General features: G+C 40.1%; 1 protein-coding gene across 1 annotated transcript in view; it reads left to right on the top strand.

The window, feature by feature from the left end:
• LOC112925705 (nuclear RNA export factor 2-like) overlaps positions 1-15,712 on the top strand; it is a 38,131-nt gene that overhangs the window by 12,051 nt on the left and 10,368 nt on the right. Inside the window, 16 exon segments of the mRNA XM_026006499.2 lie at positions 9,907-10,036; positions 10,609-10,692; positions 10,802-10,906; positions 11,024-11,104; positions 11,225-11,294; positions 11,423-11,511; positions 11,629-11,657; positions 11,659-11,734; positions 11,811-11,814; positions 11,901-12,006; positions 13,691-13,727; positions 14,331-14,386; positions 14,535-14,642; positions 14,763-14,821; positions 14,919-15,034; positions 15,323-15,365. Of these exon segments, the coding sequence (XP_025862284.2) occupies positions 9,907-10,036; positions 10,609-10,692; positions 10,802-10,906; positions 11,024-11,104; positions 11,225-11,294; positions 11,423-11,511; positions 11,629-11,657; positions 11,659-11,734; positions 11,811-11,814; positions 11,901-12,006; positions 13,691-13,727; positions 14,331-14,386; positions 14,535-14,642; positions 14,763-14,821; positions 14,919-15,034; positions 15,323-15,365 (1,193 nt within the window).

Genomic DNA, 15,712 nt, shown 5'->3' with positions numbered 1-15,712 from the left:
TCTCTCTCTCTCTCTCACACACACACACACACACACACACACAAATATAGCTGTATGTGTTGCCTGTCCTATATAAGACTGGAGGACATGAGAGGGAAAGGGATCTACCCAATGTCCTGTAAAAAGAAATAGGTTGGTTTTCACTCCAGTGCTCTCTCTATGTAGACTCTCATTAACCATTTATTCTGCTGAATATCTTTCTTAATCAGCCTCCAGAGAAATCAAGACACTATTTTCTTTGACAGTCCTCAGTTCCTTAGAGGTCCTCTGAGGTCAAAGAATGGGGGAGAGGAGGACAGGACTACACCAATGAAATGCAAAGGAAAGAAGAGAGATTTATCTCCAAGGTCTTACTTAATAACTGTCACTCTAACTCTTCTTCCCCAAAAGCTGTTGTCCTTGAACTTGCAAAATAACAAACCATACCAGTTGGGTGGCCTGTCCGTTAGTATACAGATGGCCCATACAATCAAGATTATTTTTAAAAAAAGATTTTATTTATTTTTTCATGAGAGACACACACACACACAGAGGCAGAGACATAAGCAGAGGGAGAAGCAGGCTCCCTGTGGGGAGCCTGATGTGGGACTCGATCCCAGGACCCTGGGATCATGACCTGAGCCAAAGGCAGATGCTCAATCACTGAGCCATGCAGGCATCCCCTAAACCTCTCCAAAAGTGAGGTCAGGAGAGGAAATCAGATGAAAACTGAGTTGAGAGTGGGTGGTAGTGCCCATCAGAATGGTTAGGTCACTCAAGCTCAGAACTGCTGAGTAGGTATTTGAAATCTCATTTGGTGTCCAGACCACAGAGGTAGACTGTTCTCATTACTCCCCAACAATTACTAGTTGATCCATGACTCTGGTTGTGAGCCATGTGACTTCCCACCATACAGTGTGCAAAATACCTATACTGGCCAGACCACCACTTTCTGTTCCTTTTTCTCTCATAGAAGCAGCTTGTGTGAATGCTTCAAGGATAGTAGGAATATGAATAAGTTCATGAACCTGGTGTGTGTTTAAGTGTGTGATGGGCAAGATTGGGCGGGGAAAGAGGATTTGAAGTGGCCAATCATAGGGCCCAGGGTGTCACAATCCCTGACCTTTGCTTGCTTCTCCCCTGCTCCGCTTGGTGGGCCTGAAGATTCACCTGCTGAAACAGAGAAGAAGAACGACATTATGGGATCCTTCTGTGTGTTATGCAAAACTCAGCATGACTTCCATTCCTTTGTGGTAGATATGTGGCTCAGGATGGTGAGTGCCTGCTTCTTCCCATAGGCAGCCACAGAAAGCCACAGGTGGGTAGGGGGTTTAGGTGGTGACTGAGCACCTGGGCTCTTCCCTCTCAGGAAATGGTGTTCTGTTTCTCTGTCAATGGGGTGTTCAAGGAAGGTGAATGTGCATAGCGCCCCCTCCCTAATGCCCCACTGCTCCCTGCACCCCTGGCTGGGCCTCTGAGAACCCTTCCAGCATCTCATATCCCTTCCTTTCTCTTTCTATTCCCTCTGTTTTTCAGTCCCCACTCTGCCCCAAAGGATGGTGTATGTTATTTTTAAATCATAAATTTAATTAAAATCTAGAAATACTTTCTATAGTTCCAAAAGAAAAAAATGTGAAAAGCAGGGAAACACATATCTAAATAGTATTTCAGACTTCTACTAATATGCCTATACATAAGGGACTTTGGCAAATCAGGAGTGAGAGAGACAAAAATATCAATAGTTAATTTAATTAAAAAGCAAAATGAGGGACGCCTAGGTGTCTCAGTGGTTGGGCATCTGCCCTCGGCTCAGGGCATGATCCCAGAGTCCTGGGATCAAGTCCCACATCGGGCTCCCTCCAGGGAGCCTGCTTCTCTCTCTGCCTATGTCTCTGCCTCTATCTCTGTCTCTCATGAATAAATAGAATCTTTAAAAAAAATTAAAAATGAAAAGCAAAATGATTGTCCAATAAGTGTCTGAAGAGGCTAGAGCACATAGTCCAAAGAAATGAAAATCCAGAGATGTCTCAATGAGTGAAAAATCTAATTTGCAGAAAATTTTTTATGTGATCGCAAAATTTAAAAGGATATATGTGCATATATACATACATATGTGTATATACACGTATATACATTTGTTTGTGTATATATAATACTTAACAAATATTTTAAGATAGGTAAACACCTATCTTGCACATCTAGAAAATGTGCATAGGTCTCTTTACAGAGAATATCTTTGGGTCATGGTGATCATGACAATATAGATGAAATAGAAAGATGCAGGATGATTTTGTTTTTTAAATATATATTTAATAGGGTTTAATATTTTGCAATTGGGCAAATTTATTGAGAGAAGTACTTAAAAATACATCTTGACAGTTTATCTATGTATGTATATATGTTTTTGTCCTAATGCTTCTCTCCCCCTAAATTTTGTAAAAATAATGTAATTATTAAATGCTTACTTTTCTTCAGCTCATTCAGAAGCTGGATGTCCTCTCTCAGGGCATAGAAACCCAGGAAGGGACGGCTGCCAAGAGGGTGAAAAATACCAGAAAGTTCTGGCTGATGCACTAGAGTCCAGGCCCCTGTCTCTCTTCTTTTCCTTTACAAAGCCTTCTATTCAAACCTTCAGAGCTACAATTCTGGCCCTGACCACCAGGGAGAAGGTTTCTACAAAACTTTTTTCCCCCCAAAGAAAAAGGTTTTTTTTTTCTATTCTCATTCCAGTATCCCACCAAATTGTTTGCAATTTCCTTTATAAATTACTGAGTCAGACTCTACTATGACCTCTCTAAGATGCACTGGAGTTATTTCCTGCCATGTGGCTATTTTCAGATGTTGAACTTTGCTCTTTCTTAAGTTAATCTGATATATTGTACAGAGAGCTTATTAAAGTTACGCATGGTGGGATCATGCTCATTCTATAAAGCTCAGTTCCAGTTTCTGTATTTTCTTAAACCTTAGCAACTTCAAGGAGGGCAAAGAGTGGTAATTCTACAGATAAGAGTCTCCTTGTGAGGAATTCATGAAGGAATACAATGTAATGTAGCCCATACAGAGCCTGGCCACCGCTGACTCTCAAAATTCTCTCCCTTTGCAGCTACAAATACCTGTGACCCAGTCCTCCTAACTCTATTTAATGCCTCTGTGGAGATGCCTTGTTGAAAACAGTTCCCTGAGTGCTAGGCTGGTAGCGAACTCAGGGGGGCAGTAACAACAGGAAGTTGTCTTCTCTGGCTGCCAGGACTCTTCTCTCTATGCCCTTGGGGAAGGAATTTCCTGGAAGGACTCCATCTTACTTGTGTAGCCTTCACAAGGACTTAGGGCCTGCTCTCACTTTCCTCAAGAGCTGTAATCAGATCTGCCACAAATTCCCAGCTCCAGACCCTACATATTCTCTTCAGGAACACCCTGTGTGGACAGTGATGACAGGTGACTGCCTTCAGCTCGCACCATGGGTGAGTTGTTCAACATGAGGCATTGGCCTCAGCTCCTCACAGAGCTGGAAGGATTCTAGCTGCCACCCCCCACACACACACCCTAAGGCACAGAACAGCCCTCTTTCAATGGCCTCTCTGGGGGGGTAGCAAGGGCCTAGGCTGAGTATTTTTTTACTCTTTTGGAGAAATGGACTAAGTGAGCCCTAACACATCCTGGTTCCACATGGAAAACCAACCCACCTGTGGCTGTGCTGAGGTAGCTATGCTCTGACTAAGCTGAGATGTTCCCTTTGGTTGAGGGAAAGTGCTGAGTCATGTGATCCTCTCTGATCCAGTATTTGAGGCCTGAGGAGGATCACTTGGGGAAAAATATTGGAAATTAACATTATTGGGATGAATACTAGAGGAAGAGGAGGGGCAGAGAGCCCACTATTACCCTTGAATTTTCCCATCAACCATTCATGGTATATTGTATTATCCCTGTAGAGGTTTCTCTGGGCTTGGTTTATGGGCCATATATGATATATTCTAGAATATTATATGGGTTGTCATAAGCAGTGTTTTATGTTAATTAAGGAAGTTTTGCTACTCATGTTGTTTAAATCTTCTTTATCTAACTGATTTTTTGCCTATTTTGTCATTCAGTGAAGTGTACTAAAATTTCCCACTGGGACTGTGGATTTATCCATTTTGCCCTTTACTTCTGTCATTTCTTACTGTGTATATTTTCTCCATTTACTTCTATCAGTTTTTGCTATGTATATTTGGGCTCTATATTAAAAAGTACATACAAATTTAAAATTGTTTTAATATTATTTGTTGAATTAAACATTTTATCATTTGCAGTCTCCCTTTTTCTGTAGTAATGTTTTTACTTGAGGTATATTTTTTTCTCTTATGAGTCATTATACCAGCTCTCAGACACTCTGTGTTAAAGTGGTATATCTTTCTCATCTTTTTTTTTTTTTTCAAATTTTCTATGTTCTTATATTTTACATATGTCCCTTTTAAGGAGCATTCTATTGAATGATTTTTTAATCTAGATTCTTTTTAAAGATTCATTTAATTATTTGAGAGGGGAGGGACAGAGGGAGCAGGAGAGAGAATCTCAAGCAGCCTCTCCACTGAGCACGGAGCCTGATGTGGGGTTTGATATTATGACCCTGCAACCATGACCTGAGCCAAAATCAAGAGTGAAACACCTAACCAACTGAGCCACCTAGATGCCCCTAATATAGATTTATGATCTCTATTTTTTAATTTGAAAATTTCAAGCCACTTATATATAATGTAATTCCAGATATAATTTAGTTTATCTTATTCTTTCCCCTACATTTGTTTTTCTGTTCTAGTTTCCTTTTCCTCTATTTTGTAATGTTTAATGCCCCTACTGATTTACTGATATACATTTTAATTATATAATATCTTATATATTATTAATATATCAATATTAATATATTGTTACATATTACATATTATATATTATATATTATAATTATAATATAATTATATATTTTATATTATTCTATAACTTATATTATATAAACTATAATATATAATTATTAATTATATTATTAATATATTATATAATTATATATTAAATTCATCAAAGAAATTATCACTATAATATACAGTCAATACTCATTTAATTTTCCTCCATATTTTTAAATGTCATTCTTCATTCTTCTTGCATCTATGTGCCTTCATCTCTGATCATATTTTTTGACTTAAGCATAAATCTTTAGTTTGAGTTGGCTGATGAAAAATTTGCATAGTTTTTGTTTGCATTAAAATGTCCATTTATTTGACTTCCATTTTCAAAAGATAAGTTTTTATAGACAGAAAATTCTGAGTATGCAATTATATTGCTTCAACACTATGAAGATAGAATTTCATTTTCTTTTTTTTTTTGAATTTCATTTTCTTTAAGCTATTTGTTTAAAAATTATATGTCAGTCTTAATTTTGCTCATTTTAAGATAATCTGTTGTTTTTCTCTGTCCTATAAATATTTTCTCTCTTTATTTGGGTTTCAAAAGCCTTTCTGTGATGGGCCTGGGTTTGATTTTCCTCACACTCCACCATGCATATATACTGTCATATATACTGCTTCTTACATCTGTGACTTGATGTCTTATGTTACTTTTCAAAACTTCTCAAACATTATATCTTGAAATACTATTCTGCACAGTTCTCTCTCCTTTATAGGACTCCAATTAAGCGTGTTTGATATATTTGTTGCATTCTTTTATTTTATTTTTTTTTATTTTATTTTTTTTTTCCATTTTTCTTTTTTTTTTTTTTTAATTAATTTTTATTGGTGTTCAATTTACCAACATACAGAAAAACACCCAGTGCTCATCCCGTCAAGTGTCCACCTCAGTGCCCGTCACCCATTCCCCTCCAACACCCGCCCTCCTCCCCCTCCACCACCCCTAGTTCGTTTCCCCGAGTTAGGAGTCTTTATGTTCTGTCTCCCTTCCTGATATTTCCCAACATTTCTTCTCCCTTCCTTTATATTCCCTTTCACTATTATTCATATTCCCCAAATGAATGAGAACATACACTGTTTGTAACGACAAATACCCACCATTTGCTTCAACGTGGATGGAACTGGAGGGTATTATGTTGCATTCTTTTAAACTTGTTCCATCTCTTTCTGTCATTCATCATTTTGTCTCTCCATACTTCATTCTGGATATTTTCTTCAGGCCCTTCATTTGTTTCTCTAACTCTCCCTTCAGTGCACCTCATATGCTGCTAATACCATTATTGTTCTTAATTCCAGATATTACACTTTTGAGTTCTAGAAATTTCATTTATTTTTTTATATTTTCAATTCTTGGCTAAAATTTTCAGTTTATTATATTTTCTTGACAACTATAGGCATGATTATTTTAAAGTTTATGTCTAATAATGCAATAATCTGGGTTTCATGTGAGTCGTTTTTAATGTCTTTTTTTTCATTCCTTGATTGTCAATTATATTGTCTTATCTCCTTTATAAGCCAAAGGACTATATGTAATAGGTTGTAGATTTATTTACTTCAGTCCTAGAATGAAGTTATTTTTCTTAATGAAAAAGATTTTTGTTTATTTTTCCTGATAAACTGCCAGGCAGCAACAAACAGCCCCAAATCCCTTTAATCCCATTGGTGGTTGAGATTATTAAACTGGACTTCAGTCCCTTGAGGTACTGACCTATTTCTAGTTTACCTTTAGTTGCCTGGCATAACTCTTGAAGGTAACCTATTAAGTCTGAGTGTTTTGCCATGGTTACCTCCCCTTGGAAGCCCCACTTTCAACATTTATGTACTCAGCCCTATGACTCTGTAGAAAATCTGACACAAATTTGTAGCATTTAAACATTTAACTTGACTCCTTAGGAATCATCAATTGCTTCTAAAAGAAAAATAACCCCAAACATTGGGATTGTCTTCTGGATTATTTTGTAGCCTCTAATCCTTGCTCTGTACCATCGTACAGCATTGCTAGCTGTTTGATGCCTTCAAATAATATTTTATTTTAAATGATTTGTAACGCTCTTCTAGTTGTTTTTAGTTGGATGTTTGATCCAACTTAGCTCATCTGTCAATGCTGGAAGCAAAAATCTATTTTAATCTAAATTTATTTAAAAATAAATTGAAAAATAAATTTATTTATTTTTCATGCTGAGTTTAGCATACTCCTTATTATCATTGCTATCTTCTGTACTATGCTTTCTCTAATGTCTGGAAGATAAGGTAACAAAAATAGGAAAACACATGTAATATGCTTTTCATTAAGTTTTCCAGATGGATATGTCTGGCTAGCATAGAATCAGTACCTCCAATATTTTTCTTGTTTTATTTTATTATAAGTGCACATCATCATCTTATCCTCCCATTTTTGACTATTTGCTCCTGCTTCTGAGGCCCTCGGGTCAGTTCCAGCCTTCAGCCACTCTCATATTTCAACCATTCCAGTGACAACAGATTCTGAATCACCACTATATTCTAAGAGGCAATGCTATTCCAAATATAAATTCAAAAAAGGCTGATTGTTTTATCAGCATGTAAACTTTTTATGTTTGTGGAGGTGAGTAAATAGGCTTGTTCCCTCACTCTTTTTTTTTAAAGATTTTATTTATTTATTCATGAGAGACACAGAAAGAGAGGCAGAGACACAGGCCAAGGGAGGAGAAGCAAGCTCCATGCAAGGAGCCCAATGTGGGACTTGATTCCAGTAATCTGGAAGACAAGGCAGACACTCAACTGCTGAGCCACCCAGGCATCCCCCTCACTCTTGATTAGCATGCAAATAGGTGTAAATAAATAAATATATATGTGTATATGTATATATTTATAAATGTTACTTATAAAAATTTCTTGAAATTAAAAATATTCATGTTTTGACCAAAATACTTATGGGAATTATTGCATGGAAAACTATAAAATATATGGAATGTATGTATATCCTTTTTCATAGTAGCTTATTGTAGCAAAAATTTGGATTTGTAAAATTGCAACTGTATTAGTAGGTTAAAGTTTGTGACGATTAGGATGTTAACTGAAATGATAATCTAATATACAAATTATATAAAAATCAGAAATCATTATTTCTACATGAGTATATAATTGTCTCAAAATTTAACATATATATTTGCATAAATGCATAATGTATCCCATACCATACAAACATAAAATACTAAACACATTCACATATCTCCCCCCCTCATTTGTTTAAGAAATTGCATCCCAATGTTGAAATAAGAACTAAAAGACTTGATCAGATTCAGATTTGATGCTTTTGACAAAAATTCTGCATAGTCAGTGCCTATAACAAAGTACATGATGCCTGGTTTTTGTTGTTGTTGTGTGTGTCTGTGTGTGTATGTGTGTGATATTTACCAGCCATTTATCACCATTATATAGGTTCTTTACTTAATTATAAGTTTTAAAATGATGATACTCAAATTCTATCATGCCTTCTTCTTATATTAACTACATTACACATATAAAGAGAAACTCTATCATCAATAAATTGGCTATCTTTATGTATACCTTATACAGAAAAAAAGAACAAATATATTTGATTCTTCCTCTTTATTTATAAATTTTCATAAAAATAAGTTCATTTGCTGGCCTTCTCCAAATGTCACCAATGAAATTTCTTTTTGTTGATGTTGTTATCATGATGAACTCACCTTTTAACATTTTGATGGACTTCAAATCCTTTTATAGGATTTTTATAGCAAAAGAGTGACAAGATTTGACTTATACTTTAAAATTTCACTCTGCCTGCTGAGTTAAAAATAGATAGTGAGGAAGCATGGATGAAAACAGAGGGACCATTTGGAAGGCAATATAATACAGAAGATTGATGTTGATAACAACCAGGTTGGTAGCAATAGAGGAGTTAAGAAGTAGCTAGACTTTGGACATATTTTGAGGGCAAGCCAAGAGAACTTTTTGATAAGTTAGGTGTGGAGTATGAGAGAGAGTACTTTAGGCTAACTCCAAGTTTTGGATACTGAGCATTCCACTGAGTGGAATTTCTGGTTTGAATGATTTCACTTCCATGTGCCATATAAGGAAAATATCAAAAGTTGTGAGATATTTTCACACAATGAAAGTAACCACAGTGAAAGTTTCACAGGACTTTTCTGACACCAGGCCACACAGTGAAAGTAACCCAAAGAGTTAATCCAAGGCCTCTTCATAATCAGTAAATCATGGAATGACCAGGAGTGAATAGATCTTTCCTTATAACCATGCTCTGAGACAATACAGAGTAATTAATGTACAATGTACAACACATAAGCCTAGAGAACCTTAAATGTTAAAACCAAAAGAAAATCTGGTTTCTAATCATCTAATTGCCTTAATCCTCCCTCCCTGCAGAACCACTAGTATTACTACCAACTGATACATTATTTGTATGATTGTTCTATCCAGCAGGTTGACAGTTTGCTTGCCCTACCATGATGTTAGGCCAAGATGAAGTAAATGGTATGAGACCACTAATGTGTCTTCAAAGTGTTATTTTTTCTCAATTTTAAAATAAATTTGATTTTAAATTTATTTTTTATTTAAAATAAAATTGATGGTGGTAGCTCTCCTCAAAGAAAAATAAAGGTGGGGATTCTTCCCAGGGTAATTTTGGCAAAGGGAACTTTAATTATGAACATGTGGATATGAGCTTCATCCTTTCCACCTTCAGGAGGATGATAGAAACATGGTAATGAGGGGTTCCCAGTAGGACCCCTAAATAAGACAATAAGTGACCAGGTAGCCTGGTTTGCATGCAGCAGCCCCTGGGACTCTGCAAAGTTTTTGTTCTCCATGGTCTTTTTCTCCTCTCACTGAAAGTGAAGAGTGATAGGACTGGAATAACAACTGAGTAATCCTAATTGTAGACCTGGTATTATTGAAGTGAAATTATATAGAAGATTTCGTTGCATTTCTATATATTTATGGACACTCCCTTTTATCCACTTCCCCACAGCACTGTCTCTACCTTCCATCCCAACAATAGCAGTGTGAAATGGCATAATGAATGCCAAGACAGAGCATTTCCAGAGAGAGATATGGAGAACAAGTAGGATGGAAACTCAGGGGGCTGGTTCAGGGTCACAGTAAGTATCCTGACAAAAAATAGGGAATGTGCAGGAGAAGCAGGTCAAGGAGAGTTGTGTTGGTCTCATATAGAGATGCTGGGAACTTTGTTGAGGACAAGAGAAGTTAACATCCTTGACCTGAGGGCAGGTTCACACAAACAATACAAAGGGAACAGGTTAACTGAAGGAAGGTCACAGGAAGTTGACTAAAGGCAAAGGTGGAGACTACTGCCAAGGATATGGAGCAACTCCTCACCAGATGTCACAATTTGGCTCAGGATGAGTGTGAAGGTGTAGACTCTAAATTCCTGGTTGGATAAACAGGATTTCCTGGAAACTTATTAAAGGAATATCATTTTATATATCTAAATTTGATTGTTTGGGAGTTAAATATTCAAATAGGGGGAACGGAAAAATTAGAAAATCCATGTCTAGCAAAAGAAAAAATTAAAATCATGTCAATAGTTCCTACTTTGGAAGCCTTTTTAAAGCTCAGTAGAAGGTCAGAATAGAACACCAGATTGAGTCTGTTCTACAGTCTTAATGCCCTGTTGTCTCCCTTCTCTCCCATCCCTTCTTTTTATCCTAAGATTCCTTACAGAATAAAGTATAACAAGACATGGATAATAAATTCAATACAAAGCCATTGCAGTGTCCCCTTCACCGTGGTTGATGTAAGAAAGAATGGTGAAGTCAGATGAGTGGGCTCAGGGAAGGGGGAGAGACAGCTAAGCAGAGGCCACTGGCCTCTGACACTATTGCCGTTGCCTTCAATCCCTGTAGTTCCATTACTTAAAAGACGGGGCCCAGTTCTTTATCCAGGATGCTTGTGCTGCCTCTGCATTGAAGGATATCAGCTGCAAGATTTCTGATGAGGAAAATCAAAAGGTATGTGTTGAGGATATTACCCATACCTGGTCCCAAGGCAGGAACATAGACCAAAGTGGCTGATCATCTTCCTTAAATGAGAATTCCTAGTGCTTATCCCACCTCTCCTTCTTGTAGCTATCTATACATGTCAGTCCCTCTGCTGTGCCCTACTCTGTACAGAATAAATTGGATCCAGAAGAAATGGAGTAGCTAAAGGTAATTAAGACACAAGGCCCATTGTGTGCAAACACCCAGACCTACCTCTTCTTCTCCCAGCCCCCAGTTTCCCTATCACCATGACAGACTCACAGTGGCTCCTACCATCCCTCTCTGCAGCTGACCATGAGCAAACACTATGATATCTCCCAAAAAGCTCTTGACATCCATAAACTCCGCTTTGACCCAGGTACGAATGACAGCAGTAATTCTAGGGGTCTTCTTGGGTGTGACACTTAGGGATGGTAATGAGGGTAAGTTGGGTACTGGCCCTTGACCCCTCTCAGCCTTCTGATGCCTCCTCCCACCTTTTTGAAGAGTTGATGGACCATGATATGGATATAATCCTGAATCGAAGAAACTGCATGGCTGCCACCGTGCAGATCATCAAAGAGAATTTCTCCGAGGTGAGGCATTTTGCCCAGTGTTGGTATTATGATATGGGATGGAACACATGAGGTGGAGAGAAGATTTGTCTCTGAATCCCTAGATAGTAAATGTCACTCTAACTTCCTCCCCCAAAGCTCTTGTCCTTGAACTTATGCAAGAACAAACTACCAGCTGGATGGCTTGTCTGACATTGTGGAGATGTCCCCTACAATCAAGAGTCTGAACCTCTCAAAAAATGAGGTAGGAAGGGGGTGCATATTAAATTTGGGGTTGAGAGTGGGTGGTAATGCTCATCAGAGTGATGACAGGTGTCAAGAGAAGTTACCTGAGTAGGAGGGTGGAGACTAGGTGTTCAAGGGTGTCTATTTCCTGAACATTTTTCTAGTTACTTTCCCATATTTTTCAGGTGCAGTCTGGGAGTTATGCAAGATAAAAGGGCTGAAGCTTGAAGAGCTGTGGCCGAAAGGGAACCCTCTGTGCAACACTTTCCCAAACCAGTACACCTATGTAAGGTCTGTGGTAACTTTTGTCACCCCTCCTGGGGACCTTTTTACCTTGGGAGCCTAAATTACCCTTGACAGTGCCCCCTTGCAGGAGGTGGCAGCCCTGGTCCTCTAGGAGGATCATAGGCCCCCTCACACTTCTCTCTGTGTCCCTTACCTGTGCTTAGAGGTCTTTTCCTTCCTATGACCTACTCACTTGTTCTCCTGGCCTGGGCTCTGTTTCCTCACTCTGCACCCAGCTGTCTCTAGCATTCTTTCCCATGAGAATGCTCCAGGAAGCAAGGATCATCTTCTCCAGGACCAGAAGTGACCACCTTGAGCCAGATACTGTGACCTGAACTGACAAGGGTCCTCCAGCCCAGGGCCTCATGCTGATACAGGCCTTCCTACTCCCTGCTGAGATGGGGTTCCCTCCTCATCCCCAAGAGGAGCCCTCTTTCCCTTGAAACAAATGGGTCCACTCTCTAATTCCAGGCTGCCATGATGGCTTTTCTGCCTCATGCTGAGGGCTAAGATCCTAGGGGGCTGTTCTTCAAGGTCATGTTCCTCTCGCCCAATGTCAGGAGCTGGCCTCTCCTTGAGAGAAACCAGGGTTCCCTGAGTCGAGAGGCTAGAAGTGGGTGACTGCCAATGAGCAGAGGGCTTCCTGAGGCATAAATGAAGGGTGGATGGCAGAGGTGCTTAAGGAGAGAAGACAAACCTCTCAGAAGTACTTCCCCTTTTCTTCCCTCCACACATCACATAATCCTGACTGGTCCTTCAGAGAAGCCCTAGATAACCTGACACAGGTATAATCCCTTAGTCTAGGAATTGGACATGAATTGTGCCAGGAACAATGTGGGAAAATGTGTCCCCTGGCACAGTTGCAGTGGGGCCATCAGGAAGGAAGGCAGTGATCATAAGACAGGGCCACAGACCCTCATCACCATACTGATCTGGGACTTCACCCTCTACTCCTGGGGAAGGTCTGCCCAAATAGCTAACTCATTCCCCATGCCCAGCTCACACTGAGTTCACATAGGTAACAGTTTCAGACAGCACCAATGGGCCCCCAGCCAACACTGGCATGCTTTCCATTCCTACCTCAGGTTCCAGGGCCTGCCAGGACAGATGAAGGAAAGGGATGCAGCCATGGAGCCATTTTCTCCTTCTTCTTCTTCTCATTCTCCTTCCTTCCTGACCCCTACCACCATGGTAGAGCTTCTTTCCTTTCCCTTTACTTTGCTTTCTCTTCATCCTTTGTCTCTACTCCCCTATGTCTCTCTTACCTCTCCCCTCCTACCTTTACCTTTCTGTCCTCCTACCTTTTCTGTCTTCCTCCCCCTCCCTCTCTCTCCCTGTACCCTGGGTCTTGCCTCACTCACCAACCTGGCCCAACATCCAGGACCATCACTGGGGCTGGCAGATCATGGTCCTGCAGAATGCTGGACCCCTAGTGAGGTAACAGAGCCCTGGGCTCCCACCCCATTCCCTCTTCTCTCTTGAGCCTTTAGTGGGGACTTGGAACTTGCGGAGGGGAAGGGAGGCCAGGAGGGGAAGGCATCCCTAGAGCATGGGCTCCAAATCTTGCTTCTTGAGATATTGGGAAGAGAGTAAGGGCAGTCTAGGTATGAGTTACCTAGGAGGAAGGAAAGACAGAAAACCTTTAAAATTAAGCTGCAATTCATTTCTTTCTATTTTTGGTTTTGAACAGTGCTATCAGGGATTGTTTCCCCACATTGTTACACCTGGTAAGTGCCTACATTCATCATTGTCTCCTCTTTTTAACAGTGATGACCTTCACACCAGCGGGAAGCTTTGGCGGACTTACATAGGTTATGTTTTTGTGTCTGACCCATTGGGGTGCATAGACTCCTGAAAAAAGCATGACCATTCTTCCTAGAAAATGCCCATTCACACACACACACACACACACACACACACACACACACACACACACTCTTACTCACAAACTTTCTGTCATTCACTTATTTACCCAAAGTTGCATGTAATAATAGAGGCTTACAGGACTGACCCTCTTTTGAAGACTCCTACTGCTCCTACTGTAGTCTTGCTGATAGAATTTTGGGGGCCATTTCACACCTGACCCTAGCTCTTGTTTCCCCTGCACCTATATATGCCCCTTTTCACCCATTGCAATCTCCATGGTCTGCACTTCTGATTTCCTCTTCCTTTATTCAGGATGGCCAGGTGTTACCAGCAAGAACTGTAATTTGCACTGAAGCCCCCTAAATAATAAAACATTGTAAGGTGAGGATGGATCAAGCATGATTTAGGATATTACAATGGAAGCTTTGTCTACCACATAGTTTCAAGGTATCTTTTGATTCCAGGAAAGCTATAAAGGATCCGAGATTCTTAAGAATCTAATCCTTCAATTCCTGCTTCAGTAAGTACCCTTGGGGCCATGAGGCAGAAGAGGGTTGGAATGGGACAGGCCACCCAAGCATAGGTATGCTAATGGATTAAGAGGAGCTTTCAAGTCCCTTTGGGTGCTCAGACCACAGAAATAGCCTATTATCTTTGTTTTTCTTCAGGTATTACTTGATCTTTGACTCTGGAGACCGACAGGGTCTCCTCAATGCTTACCATGATGAGGCCTGTTTCTCCCTGACCACTCCCTTAAACCCTGAAGATGCAGCCTTGTGAGTATCACAGCTCAGACTCTGCTCCTGGGCCATGTGTCTCCCTAGCAAACACATATCAGTTCCTGTAAACATCTACACTGCCTGGGCCACCACCACCTTTTCCTCTATTTTTCCTAGAAATGGCTTAGAAGAATACTTCAAGGATAGCAGGGATATTAAGAAGGTCAAGGACCCTGGTAAATGTGAAAAGCAAAAAGATCAACATGGGAAAGGGGGTGTGAAGGGAACATATATAGGGGCCATGGGCCTGACCTTTCCTTCTTTCCCCCAAAGTCCTGCGAGTTCTACTGCTAAAGCATACAAAATACGACATTGTTGACTCCCTCAATATGTTGCCCAAAACTCAGCATGACCTTAACTCCTTTGTGGTCGACCTGAGCGTCCAGACGGTGAGCATGGGTTTCCTACCTTGGGCCAACCAAGGAAGTCAGAAGTGGGTAGGAGGTTTAGAAGGAGGGGATCCCTGGGTGGCGCAGCGGTTTGGCGTCTGCCTTTGGCCCAGGGCGCGATCCTGGAGACCCGGGATCGAATCCCACGTCGGGCTCCCAGTGCGTGGAGCCTGCTTCTCCCTCTGCCTATGTCTCTGCCTCTATCTCTCTCTCTCTGTGACTATCATAAATAAATTAAAAAAAAAAAGAAGGATACTGAAAGCCTTAGTAACTGTTCTCCCCTTTCAGGAAACAATGCTCGTTTTTTCTGTCAATGGGGTTTTTAAGGACGGTAAGTATCTGTAGAGTCCTCCCCAGATCCCCCATTATGTCCTTCTCCTGGCTGGACTACCTCCCAATTCTCCCAGCTTTCCAAGTTGCTTCCTTTTCATCCCTTCCCGTTGTGTTCTTCCATCCCACCTTGCCCACAGACTATCCTGGTCTGACATACATCCATGCCTTTCTGACCCAACACAGCTCACATGTTAGAGGCACAGGCTGTGGCATTTTATAGCTCTCATTTCAGTTCCTTACTCTGTGACCTTGGGTCAAATATATAACCTTTCAGTTTCCTTATTTGCAAAAGAGGCTAATAATACCCTTATCTTGGGCTGCTCTAAAATAAATGAATCAAGTGAA

The sequence above is a fragment of the Vulpes vulpes genome, chromosome X (assembly GCF_048418805.1).
Source record: "Vulpes vulpes isolate BD-2025 chromosome X, VulVul3, whole genome shotgun sequence".
Taxonomy (NCBI): domain Eukaryota; kingdom Metazoa; phylum Chordata; class Mammalia; order Carnivora; family Canidae; genus Vulpes; species Vulpes vulpes.
Note: the sequence above shows the minus strand (reverse complement) of the source record. Positions and strands in the feature narration are given on the sequence as shown.